The sequence below is a fragment of the Acromyrmex echinatior genome, chromosome 4, assembly GCF_024713525.1.
Source record: "Acromyrmex echinatior isolate Ae372 chromosome 4, ASM2471352v2, whole genome shotgun sequence".
Classification (NCBI taxonomy): domain Eukaryota; kingdom Metazoa; phylum Arthropoda; class Insecta; order Hymenoptera; family Formicidae; genus Acromyrmex; species Acromyrmex echinatior.
The window spans coordinates 7,343,461-7,359,906 of record NC_141855.1 but is presented as its reverse complement, the minus strand read 5'-3'; the positions used below and the strand labels follow the sequence as shown (position 1 = coordinate 7,359,906).

Sequence of the window (16,446 nt, the reverse complement as noted above, 5' to 3'; positions counted from 1 at the left end):
GTCCATCAATGATAAATAAAAAAATATTATGGATCATAAATTTTCGTTTTCTAAGGCTTCAGTTTTCTAAAAATATCAAGAAAATGATGGAACAGCTATGAATTGTTAAATATAAAACTTATTTTTTAAATTTATTGAATTTATTTTACATAAATTATTTTTATTAATTCATTTATCTGAAATAAAAATTTACTCAAGGTATTTAAAGAAATGTGTCGGAAATATGAAACTGGGAAAAATAATATATCGGGAATTAACAGAAAACGTCTTTTTATATATTTTAAACGAACTCGTACAATCTCTTATATACAATAGTCCGTTTATATCGCAGAGTGAGTATGTAATTTATATGTATACTGTATATACACACCGTTTATATATTATGTACAATTTATGATTTATGTAAGAAGCGATAAACGAGTTGAAAACTTTCGAGTAGAGAGAAAGGAAGCGTCTCGAAGAGTGTTTCCTCATTTATATTATAGACTTTTTTATATATATATATAAGAGGCGAGAAAAAGAGAAAAAGAAATCATATAGCATGATAAATATCCGGCTATAGTAAGTGCGAATATTATTAAGTAGCCAAGTAACATTACGAGGGCATACAACATGTGAAGATAACTATCGAATAATGTTCGTTTGTTAAAGACAAATAGCACTGTCGATTTTTCGATCGAACATGATAGCTAAATCGTGTGGAAATAGAATTCGCATTACATCGTTTATTCGTGTATCATTAGGTTACTCATTGTCAGTTAAAATTGCTTAAAGTTATTTACTCTACATCACCCTTGCGTATAAATTATTTGAATTTATACTAAAATTTGTTCACCTATCTAAAGAGGAATCTCAAGTGAATATTTGTATCTTGTATTTTTTCTTGAGTAATGCACTTTCTAATTAACTATCCAAGAAGATTAAATATATTATGTTCTTTACGAAATACTTTTATATGGTTATAATTTCTTCTTTCATATTATACTAAACATTATTATCAATATTTAATTCTTATAATTTTTGTATAAAACGAAATTAGATTGAAAAATCATCTATAATAATCGAATAAACCATGACTATTGGAAGATTAAGTAAATCCTAAAGATTTTATAGTTCATTTACAATACAATATCAGATTTATCATAAGTTCTTTACAGTTTTTCTAATTTAATTTATGGGGAATTTAGGGGGGGGAGTAGTAGCGTTTCAGACTGATAGTGTTGAAAGTCCAAAAGTTATCAGCGCACCATGACTAAAATAAATTTATTTAATAGAGAATATATATTGTATTATTCGAAACATCTAACTTTGACCGTGATGATGGCGTTCTCCATCGTATTTGAAAATCACATTTCCTACAACTTAACAAAAGTCATCCGCTTGAGATCCCTAGTCTCTAATATATATAAATATCTTCTCTCGCGATCGATGCTCTAAGTATGCTGCCTACGACGATTACGACCGGCTAATCGAGCTAGAGAATTTAATTGGCACTAGAACCGATACATGATGCGAAAATTGTGCCTATACGCGAGTTACACCGCTCCTAGATTGTCCGCGTAGAGCTTTCTTGGTGTTACGCTTGAAAGCTTTTAATATCACACAAGAGTTTTAATTCTAACCGAAGATGAAAATTTCGCGATGGCTTAATGACGAACTAGATGCAATTTTTGCTTAAGAAAGCGTACGCAAATTTCAGTTTGCGCCGTGGTTTCATCGAATGTGAGCGCATCTTGAGCAAATGTTCTCGCGATAAAGAATGCAAGAGAAGTTAGGAACTTCTCCATTTATAATTCGATGCTCTAATGGTGTTTCAAATTAATTACTTATCCGATTTCTAATTTTGATTATTCTTAAATACCGTATTACTGTAAATTACTGTAACTAAAATTTAGCATTGCCATTTAAAATTTATCCGATTTATCTGATAAAAATAGCAGCGAGAGAGAATCGAGTCGGACGAAATCGTGTAGTTAATCACGAGATAAATTCGAGATAGATTCGTGATTCGGAGACGATCGAGCGATCAATCGTAACGGAAACTATACTAGCAAGCTTCAAGTGGGGAATGAGAGCCGAAACATAGGGTCCATGAGAAGTTGCTACCTCATGAGAGTTCTTCCATTTTGGACACCTAAAGTAAGGCCGAGTAAGGATTCACAACCATACTAGATGTAGAGAGTTACGATATGATTTCCATATGCTTCGAAACAAACGTTATTTTAACTAATTTTGTCAAATGTGACGTTCTTCAAGTAATTAAAAAATGCAAAGCTCGGTCACCAATAAATAAAAATTATTTTAAGTAATATAAATAATTATGTTAATTAATATTATAATAGCACTTCTAATTTCTTCATTTACCGTAATTCATTTCGAATATTTAAATTATATTTAATATACATTCGAAAATTGTTTTGTACATTTCTTTTTCAAGTAACTACAATGGAAAACTTAATCATCGGCTGACAAAATGAAAAATATAAACTAATTAATATGTTGCAATTACGTATAACACATTTCTTCATTCATCTTAATTTGTTCCAAATATTCAAATTATTTAATATATTTTGGAAAATCGTTTTATACTTTTTCTGTTTTATTTTAGTGATATCCTCGATTAAAGTTAACTAATAAATTATTATCTGTATTAATTTATTTGCAAAACTTAACAATTACGTTTGACGGAACAAATACTATGGTTGAGCGAGCATTCAATAGTAAACTATGTCGTTTCGTAGCTTACGGAATATAGTTCGCATGTCCCTGCAAAAAATTCAACTTAAAAGTATATCATTATATCTATGCCTATAAACTATGCGCACAATGCGTACCAGCGTTCACGTGCGTTTTATGCGTTTTAATATATTCGTATATTTATATAATATATTTTCTCTTTGTCTATAGAATCCGCGACGTGACTTGCGTTCGCGTACAAAATTCGTAACAACTCTTATATCGATTTCGAATAGAATTACGATTATCGGTAATATTCACAGGCTTAACTTACAGCCTAATCTTAACCTAAGTTACTTGGTGCGGAAGCGGATTTTAAAAGCAAACCGCGTCACTTGCTTCACTTCTTTTTTTTTCATAAAGCACTTTCACATTTTCCACTCAATACATCACCTTTGTACTCTTTTCAATATCTGCAATAATAATACTCATGGATCGCTTTTCCGATAAAATTTCTTTAAAAAATACGTAATCTTATTTTTAATTTTAAAATTATTTTTAATTAAAATTTTAAAATTAATTATTTTATTTTGCTCTTATTTTATCTTTAAAAGATAACAATCTTTTCTCCTCTTATATAGCGCTGTATCAGAAAGAATGTAAAAATATACAAAAGCAGCCATTACTCGATCTACCTACATTTAAAAAAATAATCACAATAGGATCAGGCATGAAAAATGATTAAAACATTAACAGTTTCAAAAGACCACGTAATTTAGTGTAGCGAGTAACGCGATTAGCCTGATAGGAGTCCGCGTTGAAATTTATTTCTTCTGTTCGACGAAGAATGAAGATATATATTGCGCTTAGCATCGAACCATGGGTTCGTACTGCTTTCATCGGTACTTGACTATCGACTTATCGTCACAAGGGCAGCTTATGTGACTTCAGTCGTAAATTCACGACTACATAGCTTCGTCTAAACCCGCTGCAAAACCTAATCTGTGCCATTTAAAAACTATTATACTGCTTAAACTTTTATCACGTAAGTAGGAAGGCGCGCCTTTATCACGATTGAGCTCGAAACACACGGAAATTTATCGTCATCATTTCGTAACTACTTCATTTGAAATTATTTTCGTAATTAATATCTACAAGATTTTAAAATGCACAACTATACTAATGAACAATTTAGCGAGTGTCAATGTATAGCATCCAATGTATTATTAATTAAATTAATTTATATTATTAATGCGATTTCGTTAATGCATAATATTATTTTCCGATATTGCCGCATGTTTCGAACCATATCTTCTCGAAACTCGCATGGAATACTGATAGATAATTGAAAAATCCGAGTTCTCATATTCATGACTCACTTTACGTCGTAAATTTAAAATATAAATTAATGCTTCGGACAAACAATTCTTCTAATCGTTGATCCGTCAAATAAATTTGATATTACATTTCTTTCGAATATGTGCGTATATAATTAATCTCAGTGCGATTGAAATATCGAGAAGAAGAGAGAAAAAGAGAAATATTTTTATGGGATATAAACCTAGGAATATGTTTCATTTATTGAAAGCACGAATCAGATTAAGAGGATTAAAAAATCGGATGTAGCGTTTAAGCATTACTCTAAGACTTTTTCTGAGTAAACTCGATAAAAATCAATCACAACGAGATCCGTTTCCCCGCTTTTTGCAAATTTTTCCTAAATGATATTGCTCGATCGCTTAAATTTAGAAAGTAAAGTACGCTGGAACCATTTCGAAGATGATTTCGCTGGGATCACTCCCGTGCCGGGGGGTGAGCCCTTGGTAGCAGTCAGTATTCCTCTTCGTCTTCCTCGAATTCGTCCTCTGCCAAGATGCTGTAAGAATAAAAAAAGTCACTGAATTACAGACATGAAAAGGAGAATAAGTAATATGAGAGAGAGAGAGAGAGAAAATTGCAAGATGAATGGAGGAATTACTTTGACAATTGAAATTCTGCAAATTATATAATATCTAAAAGCTAAAAATGAAAGAAAAATATGATGACATAATTTTTAAAAAATTACGAATTCATCATTTGATCTTTCATTTAAGCAATACTCAATCGCCGAGTATTTTTCTCGACATTGACAATCGTAGCGATCGTATGGTGACTTCAAAGTAATTCCGTAGAATAAAATTTCTGCTAGCCCATACCGGGCACTGCATACATACACTTACTCTTCCTTTCTAGCATACTTGTCCATGAGATTGCGACTCGATCCGCCGCAAGTCTTGTTGATCGGCGGACAATACCAATAGCACAGCACACCGAGCGTCGTAGCGAACAGTACTATGGGCACGATTAAGGCCAATACCAAATGCCTCAGATTTTCATCCCATGAATATCTGCAAACATAGTGAGGCTATGCTCTTTACTAAGAAATAGACGATTGTGCAAACCGATGTATGGTTTTTTAAATAAAAACACGGTCATAAAACTATAATTATTCTGATAGTGTGCCATTATATCAATGAATTCTTCAAATTTTTATCCTGATTAAAAATTGTGGCATTACGACATTGTTTATATTTATATTTACACAATTAATTGTGTAACTACTAGTATCGCAACGAGTGCATGAAATAATAATTTTTAATATCCTAGTAAGTTTGAAGAAATCGATATAATGGTGCATCAATAATTAGTTTCGTGATTGTATGTTTAAAGGAACTCACGATCAATCATGTTGAGCAACATTGCCTGTTGTGCAACGTGATTGATTGTGAATGAGGCTGATTGACGATTTACTATTATGTAAAATGAAAATCTGCCTGATATTTTTGACCTATTTACTTCGTGAGTAATGGCATAAATGAAAATGTTAAAAAGGGTTTTTGTCAAAAAAGTTGTAAATACGTTAATAAATGCGTATTTACGTTTCGTAAAGCGCATGATGCACATGATGTATCATATTATCCTTATCATTCCTTAAATATTAAACAAAGATAAAATAATACACATGTACATCAAGCTTTCTAAAATTTTTAGAGTGAACCTCATTTTGAAGAGTGAAATTCCACTCTTAAAGATTGAAAATGGAGTTATTCTTTTCCAAAACTGGTTCAATTTTTTACTCTTTAGAGTGAGATTTTACTTCAAAGAGCTTAAAGAGTGCGCTTTATGGAACGCAGTCATTATATGTTGCATAACTTTTCAAGCAACTTGATTAATCGTGAATGGACCTCTTTTTATGCGAGAGAAACAGGATAGCGCACTATGTTTTGCATTAAGGATTGAATTCATACATACATCATCTCACTGATCATACCTTGCGACAACTATCTCTGGATGTGTTCTACTGTAATAACAGGGAAATATCTTTCCCATATTTTCATAGGTATATTTCTTGGCAAAAATAGTACAGTTGACTGTGGGCGGATAGCCGCATCCTTCTGTGTTCACAAAGAATTTGGTATCGGTGACGTCCCATGGTACTGAACCCAATGGCTTCGCCGTAAATTCCTCGTATGGGAGTCTGGTGTAATTGACTTTGATTTGATGACAACGAAGCGCAGCGCTCGTACAACCTAGACAACAATAATTGTATGATCAATTACATTCGGACATTTGTTAAACGCGAATACGAAAGGGATCGAGGATTCACCTTCTCTGCAGCTCGCCCACGAACAGTTCTTCAACCCCTCCGCGTACACGTGCTCCGTCGTGACGCAAGCAACAGCATGCGGCGAGAAATCCGCCAGAATGGTGGTTATCGCCGGCTCGACGACGAACGGGATCAGAAACAGGAAGGCGAAAACCGCAAGAATCGCTGTAGTGCCTAGGCAGACCGAAGTATAAAACTTGGCCTTGTCGATCATGGCGCCGATCTTGGACTCCTCCACCTGGACGCCCATTATCACCGTCGATTCGTCGGAATCAATGATTGCGGCTTTTTGTGGGTCACGGTGACCCTACTCGTAATTTACTTAAAAGTTTCTCGAAAGATGCGTACAGCCACGATTTGCGTGGCCGATTCAGAGCACGTCCTTGAATAGACGTGCTTGTGGTCCACTTACGACACCTCGATTCACACTGTGACTCCTTCTTATCCGATGGCTGCAGCGGGAGAGGAAATAATTTTCCTCGAATGAGGAGTGAAAGATTACGCAGACTAATTAATCTTGATGAAAATATAATTTGATTTATTTAAGAATTAATCTAGAAACTTGTAAAATTGGACAAGATATAAGATGATAAAGCAAATAACAATTGTTCAACTTTTTAGATGTAAATAGAACTTATGAATATAAAAAACTTTGGAATATGAAGCTTCTTGGGGTAAAGATCTTCGAGCTTGAGTAGGCCGACTTTCGTCGATATTGCTAGATTGCTCACGTTGTCGTTCGCACTTGTGGTGATTATGATGAGTTGTAGTTAAGATAAGCAAGGCTATCGAGAGCTCGTCTCGTGTCGATCATCCATCAGCAAGGCGCGCCTCTTGACTGTTAAACTTGAACTATTGGTCGCGGCAAATCAATCAGAAAAGGGGAACCTCTTAAAAGCTACGAATGTCACGTGTGAAAAACGCCAAAATCGAGTAAATCTTCTTTCTTGAACCGTTATTTCTTTTCTGAACGAGAGAATCGTGCGGAATTATACGTTCGATATCGTGACAACATCTGTTCGTGTCACATAAGCATGCGTGCGGTCTTTCAAATATTTAGTGCAGGCAGTGCGAGTAGATAAATTCTTCCTGATCTCTTTGTTGTCTGATCACTCTTTTTCGCTTCGTTTTCTTGGTACTTTTGCAGGAATGTGTACGTGTTGCGTTTTTTGTTTTATTAAATTGCAAGATGAGAATTTTTTATCACGCGTTCCCCCCCTCCCCACACCTCAGTAATGCCCGCGCAGGGAGAATATCGACTGACGAGCCGGACTCTCCTCCAGGAGGGGAATGCCTGTTAACACAACATTAAAATCTATATTGCAACATTAATAAAGTGATTGTCTATCAGTAAACAGCTCGCGGATTTCTCTTTTCGAATTTAATGAGCTTTGGACTTCGTAGAATAGTTCAAAATAAATAACAGTCATATTTATTCTAATACAGATTTAATTGAATGATATATTTGTTTAAAGTTACTTAAATATTCTTCTAAAATGGTCAAATAAAACAATTGTTTTTTATTTGGCATTCTCAATTAATCGTAATAAACGTTCACTGAGTTTTTAATCTGCGGATTGCGCAAAATAAAGAAATAATATTACCCTGTATCTCTATAGTAACACATTGAAACAAATACATTTTTAATGCGACAGTGTATTCCTGAAAAGATCAATCCTTTAACGGCGAGTGTAGCATATTTACAACATTCACAAACATAGATTTACGTCTAGAAATGTATGAATGTATCGGAAAATTCAGCATCTATGTTGTTTAATTGCATTTAAGAATTGAGGATGCAAAAAAGTGTGTGCTGCATTGAACATTGAAAATATAATGCTTATTTCTTATTGCCAAAAAAACTGTACATCGATAAATCAATAAATCGAGATATCAATAGGCTTTTCACTTACAAGATTTTTGAGAAAAATTAATCAAAAAAACTTTTTTAAATGATAAAATGATGCCATCGCTAAAGGATTAAATTTTGTTCTTATATCACGATAATATACATTGAACACAAATCGCTGATGTTTCTCTTTAAAGATTATTAACTTATTACAAATGAAAATTTAATTGAAACTCAAAAAATATATATTTTTATTATGATAGATGATAGATGATACATTCATATAAAATTAAATATCTTGAATGTTAAATGCGTTTTAATCCCTTTAACATTCAGAAAATATGTATTTCTTACACTGATATACTCTACACATATCCAAAGCTCGTATTACCTTTTCTTGATGAAAAGATAATAACAAAATATTTTAAGTGAGTAATGAGCGTTGGAAAAATAATTCAATTCACATATATTACTTTAGGTCTGATTTTATTAAAATTACAGTATCTTCATGCCATGCCATTTAAATGGTTTAGATTTATAAACTAAGAAATTTGCACAATGACAAGAATTATTATAAAAGTTATAATAGTTATTAAATAATTATAAAAATTATTATTACTATACGATCGCGCGAAATGATTAATTTCTATCGAATGAGAGAAAAAAGAAGAGAAAAGAGAAGAACGTATAATTTTAGACAATTATATTGTCAAGTCGCGGATGAAAGTTACATAAAATTAATTTATAAATAAATATTGTAAACTACAAGACAAGAGGAATCGAATGAAACACCTTTTGTAATGTGAAAGAGCTGATTTAGGGGCGATACAACTAATTATATAACACCATGCCTTAGAACGCAACTATTTTCTGCCGAAAACAAGTCTTACGTGACGGATCTCAGAGCGCCATGACGGAGTCTCCTCCGCCAGCATCCCCTAAGTTGCCCGACGCGCTTCTCTCTATCGAGACCAGCGTGCCGGGCGTGCCCTTGAACCTCATTTTAGCGTCGTCCCCGACGACGACTGTTCTCTGACAGAAGATCAGAGTCAGACAGCTGACGACAAACAAAATACTCGGCAGCAATAACGCGATCAAGAACTCTCTATAGGTTGTGTGTAGATCGAATCGTGACACGACAACGCCCGTGTTATCCTCGGCGTAGTAACACGGGAATCTAGCACGCGCGTTATGATCGGACCCATCCTTCCCGTATTCGTGAAGGAATTCTTTGCACTCATCCCGAAGCGTGTTCACACATCCCTCGAGGTTGATCAACAATTTACTCTCGTTGGCGATGATCAGGCTCTGCTCCGGCGGTGCGACTGACTTATCGTTGTCCAGGGGTTTCGTGGCGAATATATTTAAGTAGGACAAGTAAGTGAAGTTCGTTAGATCGCTTAGCAGATCTTTCTCCAGCACGGAACCGTTGATGCAGTCCACCGCTTCCACACCCAACGTGGAATTAAAGATCCCATAGCAGGAGGCCATCATGACGTCGCCACGATCTTCGTGCCATATCTCGCGATTAGTTGCCACGTCGATAGCTCGTTCGCACTGGCTCAAGTACACCTTGTCGCCGCTGAGAAGGATCATATTCTTATTCCTGGTTGGGATATCGACGCACCTGCGATCGCAATTGTAGGGGGTGCGTATACGCTCGCAGGTACCGCGATTACAATTAAATAGGCCGTCTATGTCGATACAAGTGATCTTGCCACGACGACCTGAACACTTAAGGGGCGGATCCGTGTCGTGGAACATGCACTCGAAGGCGTCGGTGATGTTGATGCAGGTGCCCGCGGAACAGTTGAATGTCCCGGTCAGATTGCGACACTCGTCCGCGATGCACTTTGATTTCTTCGCGTTCTCCTGATCGATACCGTAGCAAGTCTTATTCGTCGTGTTCGTACAGTTCGCTAACAAAATCGTGGATCCGTTCCTGCGGAGATTCACATGGATCTGCACGCAGGGCCCGGAGGTCTTGGACAAACACCATTCGCCACAACTACCCCACTCGCAATTGTCAGCGTTCACCGCTCGAATTGTTGTGCACATCACGGGCACTTCGCTGATGCCCGATTGGAACGCCCGTCCACTGGGCATGTAGATCGCGACCGTCAGATACACCAACGCGACCGAGGACAGCACCATCGTCATCTGACAGATGCAGATCGTGCCGCAGATGCGGCCATCCTGCGGTGGTATCACCAGGTTCTCCACCGGAACTGGCTTCGGCATTCTGTTCCGATTGGATTAATCGCTCACCAATCGATTATCTACGTGCACCTGTTCATCTTATATGGACGAAGGTGTAACTGATGTATGCTAGATAAACACACGTTATTTATGTTCAAAATAGATTGGAGAAGACTCGACGGTGATTTAACAACTATTTAGAGTTCATAAATCAATCGAAGGTTGTTCGTATTTTTCTTCAACAATCTTATCAGCATTTGTAAAGAAAAAAGATCACTCTTGAGTTCTCCAACATCTTAATAAGATATGCCGAATGAAAACCTTCAAATTGCATATCATTATTGTTACTGGCTATTATGTAAGTCAAAATTGCACTCTTATCGATAAGTCCCATAACACTCGTTGCTGAATGGGAAAACGATAATTATTTTAACAAAGACAGTTTTATTAAACAGACTTTCGAGCGCGTTTCAACCACCAAAAATTAAGCGGTCAATGTTGTTGCACTAGCTTTCTACATCTCGTGGCGTGTCGCGAGGATCGTTCGTCGCAACATTTCGATATCACATCACAAACACGATGCGGCGTTGATGATTCAGCCTTTATCTCGAGCTTTACGTTACTTTTCGCAAAATCGCGAATTCGTCGAATCCCGCCCCACGCAGAAATATAACCGCATTTGTATCATCGGCATTCCACGTCAGAGGTTTCCACGCGCGTGAAAGTCTCTTTCCTTTTTACCGCAGGACGAGTCTACCCGCGCGCATGTTCTGTCCCGGTCCTCGTGTAATATGCGCCGACGGCACCCTCGCGCGAAGACGCACATTGATCGCGGTGCCGCGCGACTGCGCATCGCCGGACTGCAACGGCACCGTCCGCGTTACCGCAATTGACGTCACGTACTACGAAGACGTCTAAGGGAGGATGATGCAGGGTGATCTCCAGAGATGGCAGGTTTCGATCAATTCGGACCAGCTGGTCGTGATTTTTCGAAATTTTTCGCGAGTCGCCAGACGACGATACGCGTTGGAGAACGTCAGAATTTTTTTAGTAGGACATTTTTTTATATTTTCCTATTTTTGAAAAGGTTCAAGATTTATATAATACGATTTGTATAAGAGTTCTTAAGAATTTTATTACATCGTTTGAAAACTTTTTTTTTTTATTTAATGTTAAAACCTGATGAACTGGTAATGATGCGAGTTAAATAAAGGTTTTCTAAGAAAACTTTAAAAATATTCAAGCATGCTATAAAGAGCCATAATAAAATCGCTGCTGAGAATAAAGTAGGTTAAAGCAAAGTGTCCCAAGTACGAAGCGGAATAATTTTCAACTACATTCATCTAATGTGGATTACATGTATATATGTGTTGCAGACAGTGGTGTAGTAAGAGAAAACAACGCCCATACCTTTCACTTCTTTACTACACTATTAACGTCAATCACTGATAGACTAATTAACAGATAGCTTCAATTTGTTAAGCAGTATCTTTGTTTGCATTTTATCCTTTTTCTTTCACATATAACATACTTGCAATATTGACATATAAAAAATACTTGCAATATTAATATATAAAAAATAGACAGCAAACTCTAAATTTTAAATAAATTAAAAATTTTAAATAAGTCAATTTTTTAATTGACAATTGAATCGCGCAAAAAAGGAAAGACCACATTAATAATAAGGAGAGAAAACAGTCTTTTTACTTTGCCGAAAATTATTACAGCATTAGATGAAAAAAATCGTCTAATCCCATAGATTAAGCAACGAATGTTAAAAATGCATTATACGGGATAAATACTAAGTACTCTAAAAAAATGTTAATAAGTTATTCTTCACACAAATTTCAAAACAGACAAAAACTTCACATGGTCATATGTTCGAACCAACTTAATTTTAAAGATATAAAGTATCTAAGTTAAAGAAAAAATTTCATTTTTTTTATTGTGGAAACCAATTTCAGATTATTTTGAAACATACAAAAAGTTCCATTAAAATAACCCGAAATTGGTTTTTAAAATTTTTGGAAAAAAACAAAATTTTTCTTTCAACTTTAACACCTTGTATCTTTGAAATTAAATCGTTTCGAGCACATTGTCGTATAATAAAATTGTCTTGAATTTGTGTGAGGAATAATCTCTTAAAATTTTTTTTAATACTTAGTATCCATCCATGTATATTTTCCTTTTACAAAAACAAAATTTCTCGCGTTACAAACAGAAATTTATCCGTACTGGAGCAAAAGAAGCTAACAATTCCATCGCTTTAATTGCTCCTGTTTTGTCTTTCACTCGAGCAACTGAGATAATATTTATGGCTTTTTGTATTCCGTTACAAATAAGTCTTTCATTTCTGCTTGTAACGAGGAAATAATATGTGTACTAATAAATTCGCGTCCATGCCAAAACGGCGTTCAGAGCCGATTATCCTCTTCGTCTCTCCTCTTATTACGCTACTGGTTGTGGATGATAGGCCTATGCAAGAAATTCCTAAGAGGTCTAGGTGTAACGACAAAACTAGGTCGACAACCATATGTTTCCATTAAAATGATCGACAATACCTATAGCGCGGTTTAATTTTGACTTTATGTTCTCTTTTCCGATTGAAAAAACAGAAACAGAAACTAATACATGATCGTTATTTATATTGATGTTTTACGTCTTGTAGATCAATGCTGAAGACAAATTCCAGTAACCATTCTAAAAGATAACTGGCATGTCAGTCGTAAAGTTTTATGTGTCCCTTCTAATATCGAAGCATATATGTTTTCTCCAAAAATACATAAAATATTTTATCTCCCGTAAACGTAAATGTACAATATGTAATTCCCTTTCTAAATCTACAAAATTTACTTTACAAAAATTTCATAAGCAAGACTCGTTTAATCTTTCAATCATCTTAATTCTTAAACACTATCCCGATAAATACAAATAGTAACATTACATCAATATTATAATTTTATCAACAATATAATATTGTAAATATAATACATGTACATAACAGTTACATTGTTGAGTAAAAAAATGATGTAATGTTACTATTAATTTGTCAGCGGAATTTTTATACAGAATCTTTTCTAATTGTAAAAATCTCAATTCTTTTTTTCTTTTCGTTACATAAAATGGATCTGATCCGATACTGTGACACAGTTTTGTTAACGACCTTCGCAACATGTGACAGTTTAACTATGGAAAAAGGCGAGAATGAGAGAAGAGAGAAAATGCTGACAAAATGCGAACGAAAGAGTGTAACAAAAACGTAGCTTACAGTGTTCGTATTTTATCGAGCGCCAGGCTTAGACGGTGTGGCGCCTCCGTTTTATACGGTTTTCCACTAATGTATAATATACACGCTTTGGTCTCTCGTATCATTCACACAGAATCACGCAACTTGAATCGTGTCAACATCAATTCTTTATATCGATTGGCACGGGAAAACACGAGCGATTTCTAGGATAATTTCCTTATATTTTTATATTTTTATATTTTTCATAAAGCAAGATGGAATCTACAAAATGATTCTTGTATCATAATTAAATTGAAGATATATGTCTTGATAAAGAAGAACAGAGGCAGCTGAAATTTTTCAGAGATTAAAGCTAATAATAAGAAAGTATTTAAATAAAAGAATATTAGACTGCATTCATAAAATAGCAGTTCTCTGTTATAACTTTCTTTTTATAGAAACTTACAAATTGATAAATAAATAATTCCAGATATGTAACATTAGAGAAAATACGCGTCAATATTGACAATATTATGCGATATAATTGTGCGGCTCGATCGAATATTAAATGAGGTCGACTGGAATAGAGTTTGTCGCGTTTCTGCGGCTCACCTGCGAATCGATCACCTGAATTTAAATTATTCAGCGCAAAGACCTTTCGCAACGCGGATATATTTCCGTATGTATTCTCAATCTATCGGTGGACCAGTATAAACGTGTCACTTTTATCACTCGATAATATTCCATCTATACCGATGTTACAGAACATGTTTTACATCTAGTTATAAAGGCTATAGATACCGATCTATAATACTCACAGCTAATGCCGCAACATAATATATATGACTTATCGCACGTATTTTGTCACGCAATAAAATAAAGCAGTAATAAGACAATAATATAAATATATAAACGCGCGCGCGCGTTGCGATAAAATTATTTTATATTGAAGATAATATCGAAAAGTGATCTCATGTATGTTTGTTTAAGTTTTCTTCCTTCTTTTAAATAAATATAACAATTGTAAATACATTAAAAAAATATTGTAGATATATTGAGAAAAAAGTACATATTTGATTTTTTGTTTGATCAAATGTTTAAACGAACGCGTGATTGACACGTGTTGTAACCAAGAATGAACGATCGATCGCGCTATGATTGACAATACGCTAAACCTGACCATTCTCTATTTAATTCCATTCATTTATAGTTTACAATTTCTTGTGGCGTATAAGAAGAAAGAAGATTTCAATTAATGGGAAACAGAAAAGATTCCGTTTGCTGTAGTACAGACACAATTACGCGAACAGATTAAATGGAGCAGTCTACTTCGCAATTGCAATAATCATTTGATACTATTTTAATCTTGTGCGGAAAGATACATTTAGAGAAACATTTATGGGAAAACTTAATAATAGCTTCTTCCCACGCGCGTTGCGTCATTTCTTGTTTGACAGAACGCGTGAATCACTAAAGATACGTCACTGAAAATCCATGTATTTCGAACTACCCTCATCGAAATTATTATGATGAGATTATAATGACTCATAAAACTCCACAATGATTCAGATCATCATTAACAATCTTCCAAAATTATTGAAGATATAAAACGAAAGTTCGTTGCTTTTTTGCTTCCCTCATTGATCAGCCGGTAATAGCGTCACGGATTCACGCGATACGCGATGGCCGATCAAATGGCAAAAGACACGTGCAAGTACGTGTGAAGTTTAGACGCACCTTGCAGGAAGTTGCAGGAGTAGTTTCGCTGTGAGACAATCACCTGTCAAGTCACTTGCCACGCGTTGTTTACGCGGGTTTCGTCGTTCGCCACCTGCTCGCCGAGGGGATGCTACGCGCTCAGAGTCCGCGCTCCTCGCGGGGTGAAAACAATTGGAGAACGTGCGCGGAACAACGCGGGGTTGCGTCCAGATCTTCAATCTGTACTTACGCAATGGTGGGATGAATTGCCGTTCCGGTGTAAACCGCAGAAAATCCGCTTTCCGCAGTCTCGTCTGATCTGCTGAGGGGAAACAAATATGGCGGTACGACAGTCGCACTGGAGCTGCAACGGCTCCACCTCGCAGTTACCGTATTGTACCACAAAATCAATACATCGGGTTGCTACCAACACTATCGTTTTGTCACAGCGAGCGAACCGCGGCGGGCACGCACATCCACGCTTCTCTGTGCCGGTGAACCACCCACGCGTTGATCGGCGGGAGTCTCATCACGGCAATTGTGGCAGTAAAAGGATTTACCTTGAATAAGAATCAGAAAATTATCTGATATCCTAGTGAAATTTGTATTGCGAATCAACCCACGCTGAACACCCGAACTCCCTCGGTCGGCCCACTCGCGCGCTTTCCTGTATTGTCTCAACATCACTTCTAGTCGTTTCGACGACGAATCTTCGCGAAAGAAATGACGTTCCTCTTCCCTTTGACGTCACGAAGAGCGACTTGGGACATAAAGAGTTAGAAGATCGATCGATTCTATTTCTTAGCGCTTGACTTACATCACTGACTCGCTAATCGAATTAGAGGGTTTGCAGGAACTGATTACACACATACACGTATATACGCACGCAGGAATTCTGAGAATGTCCCAATTACTGTCCCAATCTTAGATTATCAGCTGTCTTCTTCAATTGCCTCGAAATTCTCTTGAGTGTCAATATTCCAGATTGAAATGACGACAATTGACACGTGGATCATTGACACGTGCAGTTAATTTCGAGCGCGTTAATTTAGTCGGAATTGAAAAGGTTGTTAAGTTATATCGCATAGATACATCACCGGCTCGTCCGAGAGATATATTTGCACCCACTCGTGCGCGCATTCATGATCACAA

At 35.8% G+C, this 16,446-nt stretch overlaps 3 protein-coding genes across 4 annotated transcripts in view; 1 reads left to right on the top strand and 2 right to left on the bottom strand.

Moving 5' to 3' along the window:
* Window positions 1–16,446, top strand: part of LOC105152479 (cilia- and flagella-associated protein 298) — a 43,146-nt gene that overhangs the window by 23,232 nt on the left and 3,468 nt on the right. The gene's annotated exons all lie outside the window — the stretch shown is intronic.
* Window positions 254–6,685, bottom strand: Teh2 (tipE homolog 2 phospholipid transfer protein). Of its 2 annotated transcripts, none has more exons than XM_087405041.1 (4): window positions 6,323–6,685; window positions 5,987–6,245; window positions 4,890–5,063; window positions 254–4,552 (listed from the first exon to the last, which is right to left on the bottom strand). In XM_087405041.1, exons 1-3 carry the CDS (start codon window positions 6,570–6,572, stop codon window positions 4,892–4,894), a joined length of 681 nt encoding a protein of 226 aa, XP_087261167.1. In that variant the 5' UTR covers window positions 6,573–6,685; the 3' UTR covers window positions 254–4,552; window positions 4,890–4,891. The 2 variants fall into 2 exon arrangements, with proteins under 2 accessions (XP_087261167.1, XP_011065108.1); XM_011066806.2 differs by having other exon boundaries at window positions 4,896–5,063.
* On the bottom strand, window positions 6,838–11,162 carry Teh3 (tipE homolog 3 phospholipid transfer protein). The gene is made up of 2 exons (XM_011066804.2): window positions 9,062–11,162; window positions 6,838–7,616 (listed from the first exon to the last, which is right to left on the bottom strand). Exon 1 carries the CDS (start codon window positions 10,410–10,412, stop codon window positions 9,072–9,074), a length of 1,341 nt encoding a protein of 446 aa, XP_011065106.1. The 5' UTR covers window positions 10,413–11,162; the 3' UTR covers window positions 6,838–7,616; window positions 9,062–9,071.

What these genes read in the sequence shown, in the direction of transcription:
- Teh2 (XM_011066806.2), bottom strand. Translation starts at nt 6,572, where the DNA reads ATGGGCGTCCAGGTGGAGGAGTCCAAGATCGGCGCCATGATCGACAAG. An exon ending in GTGGGCGAGCTGCAGAGAAG is followed by an intron (nt 6,246 to 6,322) that starts GTGAATCCTCGA and finishes ATTGTTGTCTAG; the next exon opens with GTTGTACGAGCGCTGCGCTT. An exon ending in AAGTATGCTAGAAAGGAAGA is followed by an intron (nt 4,553 to 4,895) that starts GTAAGTGTATGT and finishes TTATTCTTACAG; the next exon opens with CATCTTGGCAGAGGACGAAT.
- Teh3 (XM_011066804.2), bottom strand. Translation starts at nt 10,412, where the DNA reads ATGCCGAAGCCAGTTCCGGTGGAGAACCTGGTGATACCACCGCAGGAT.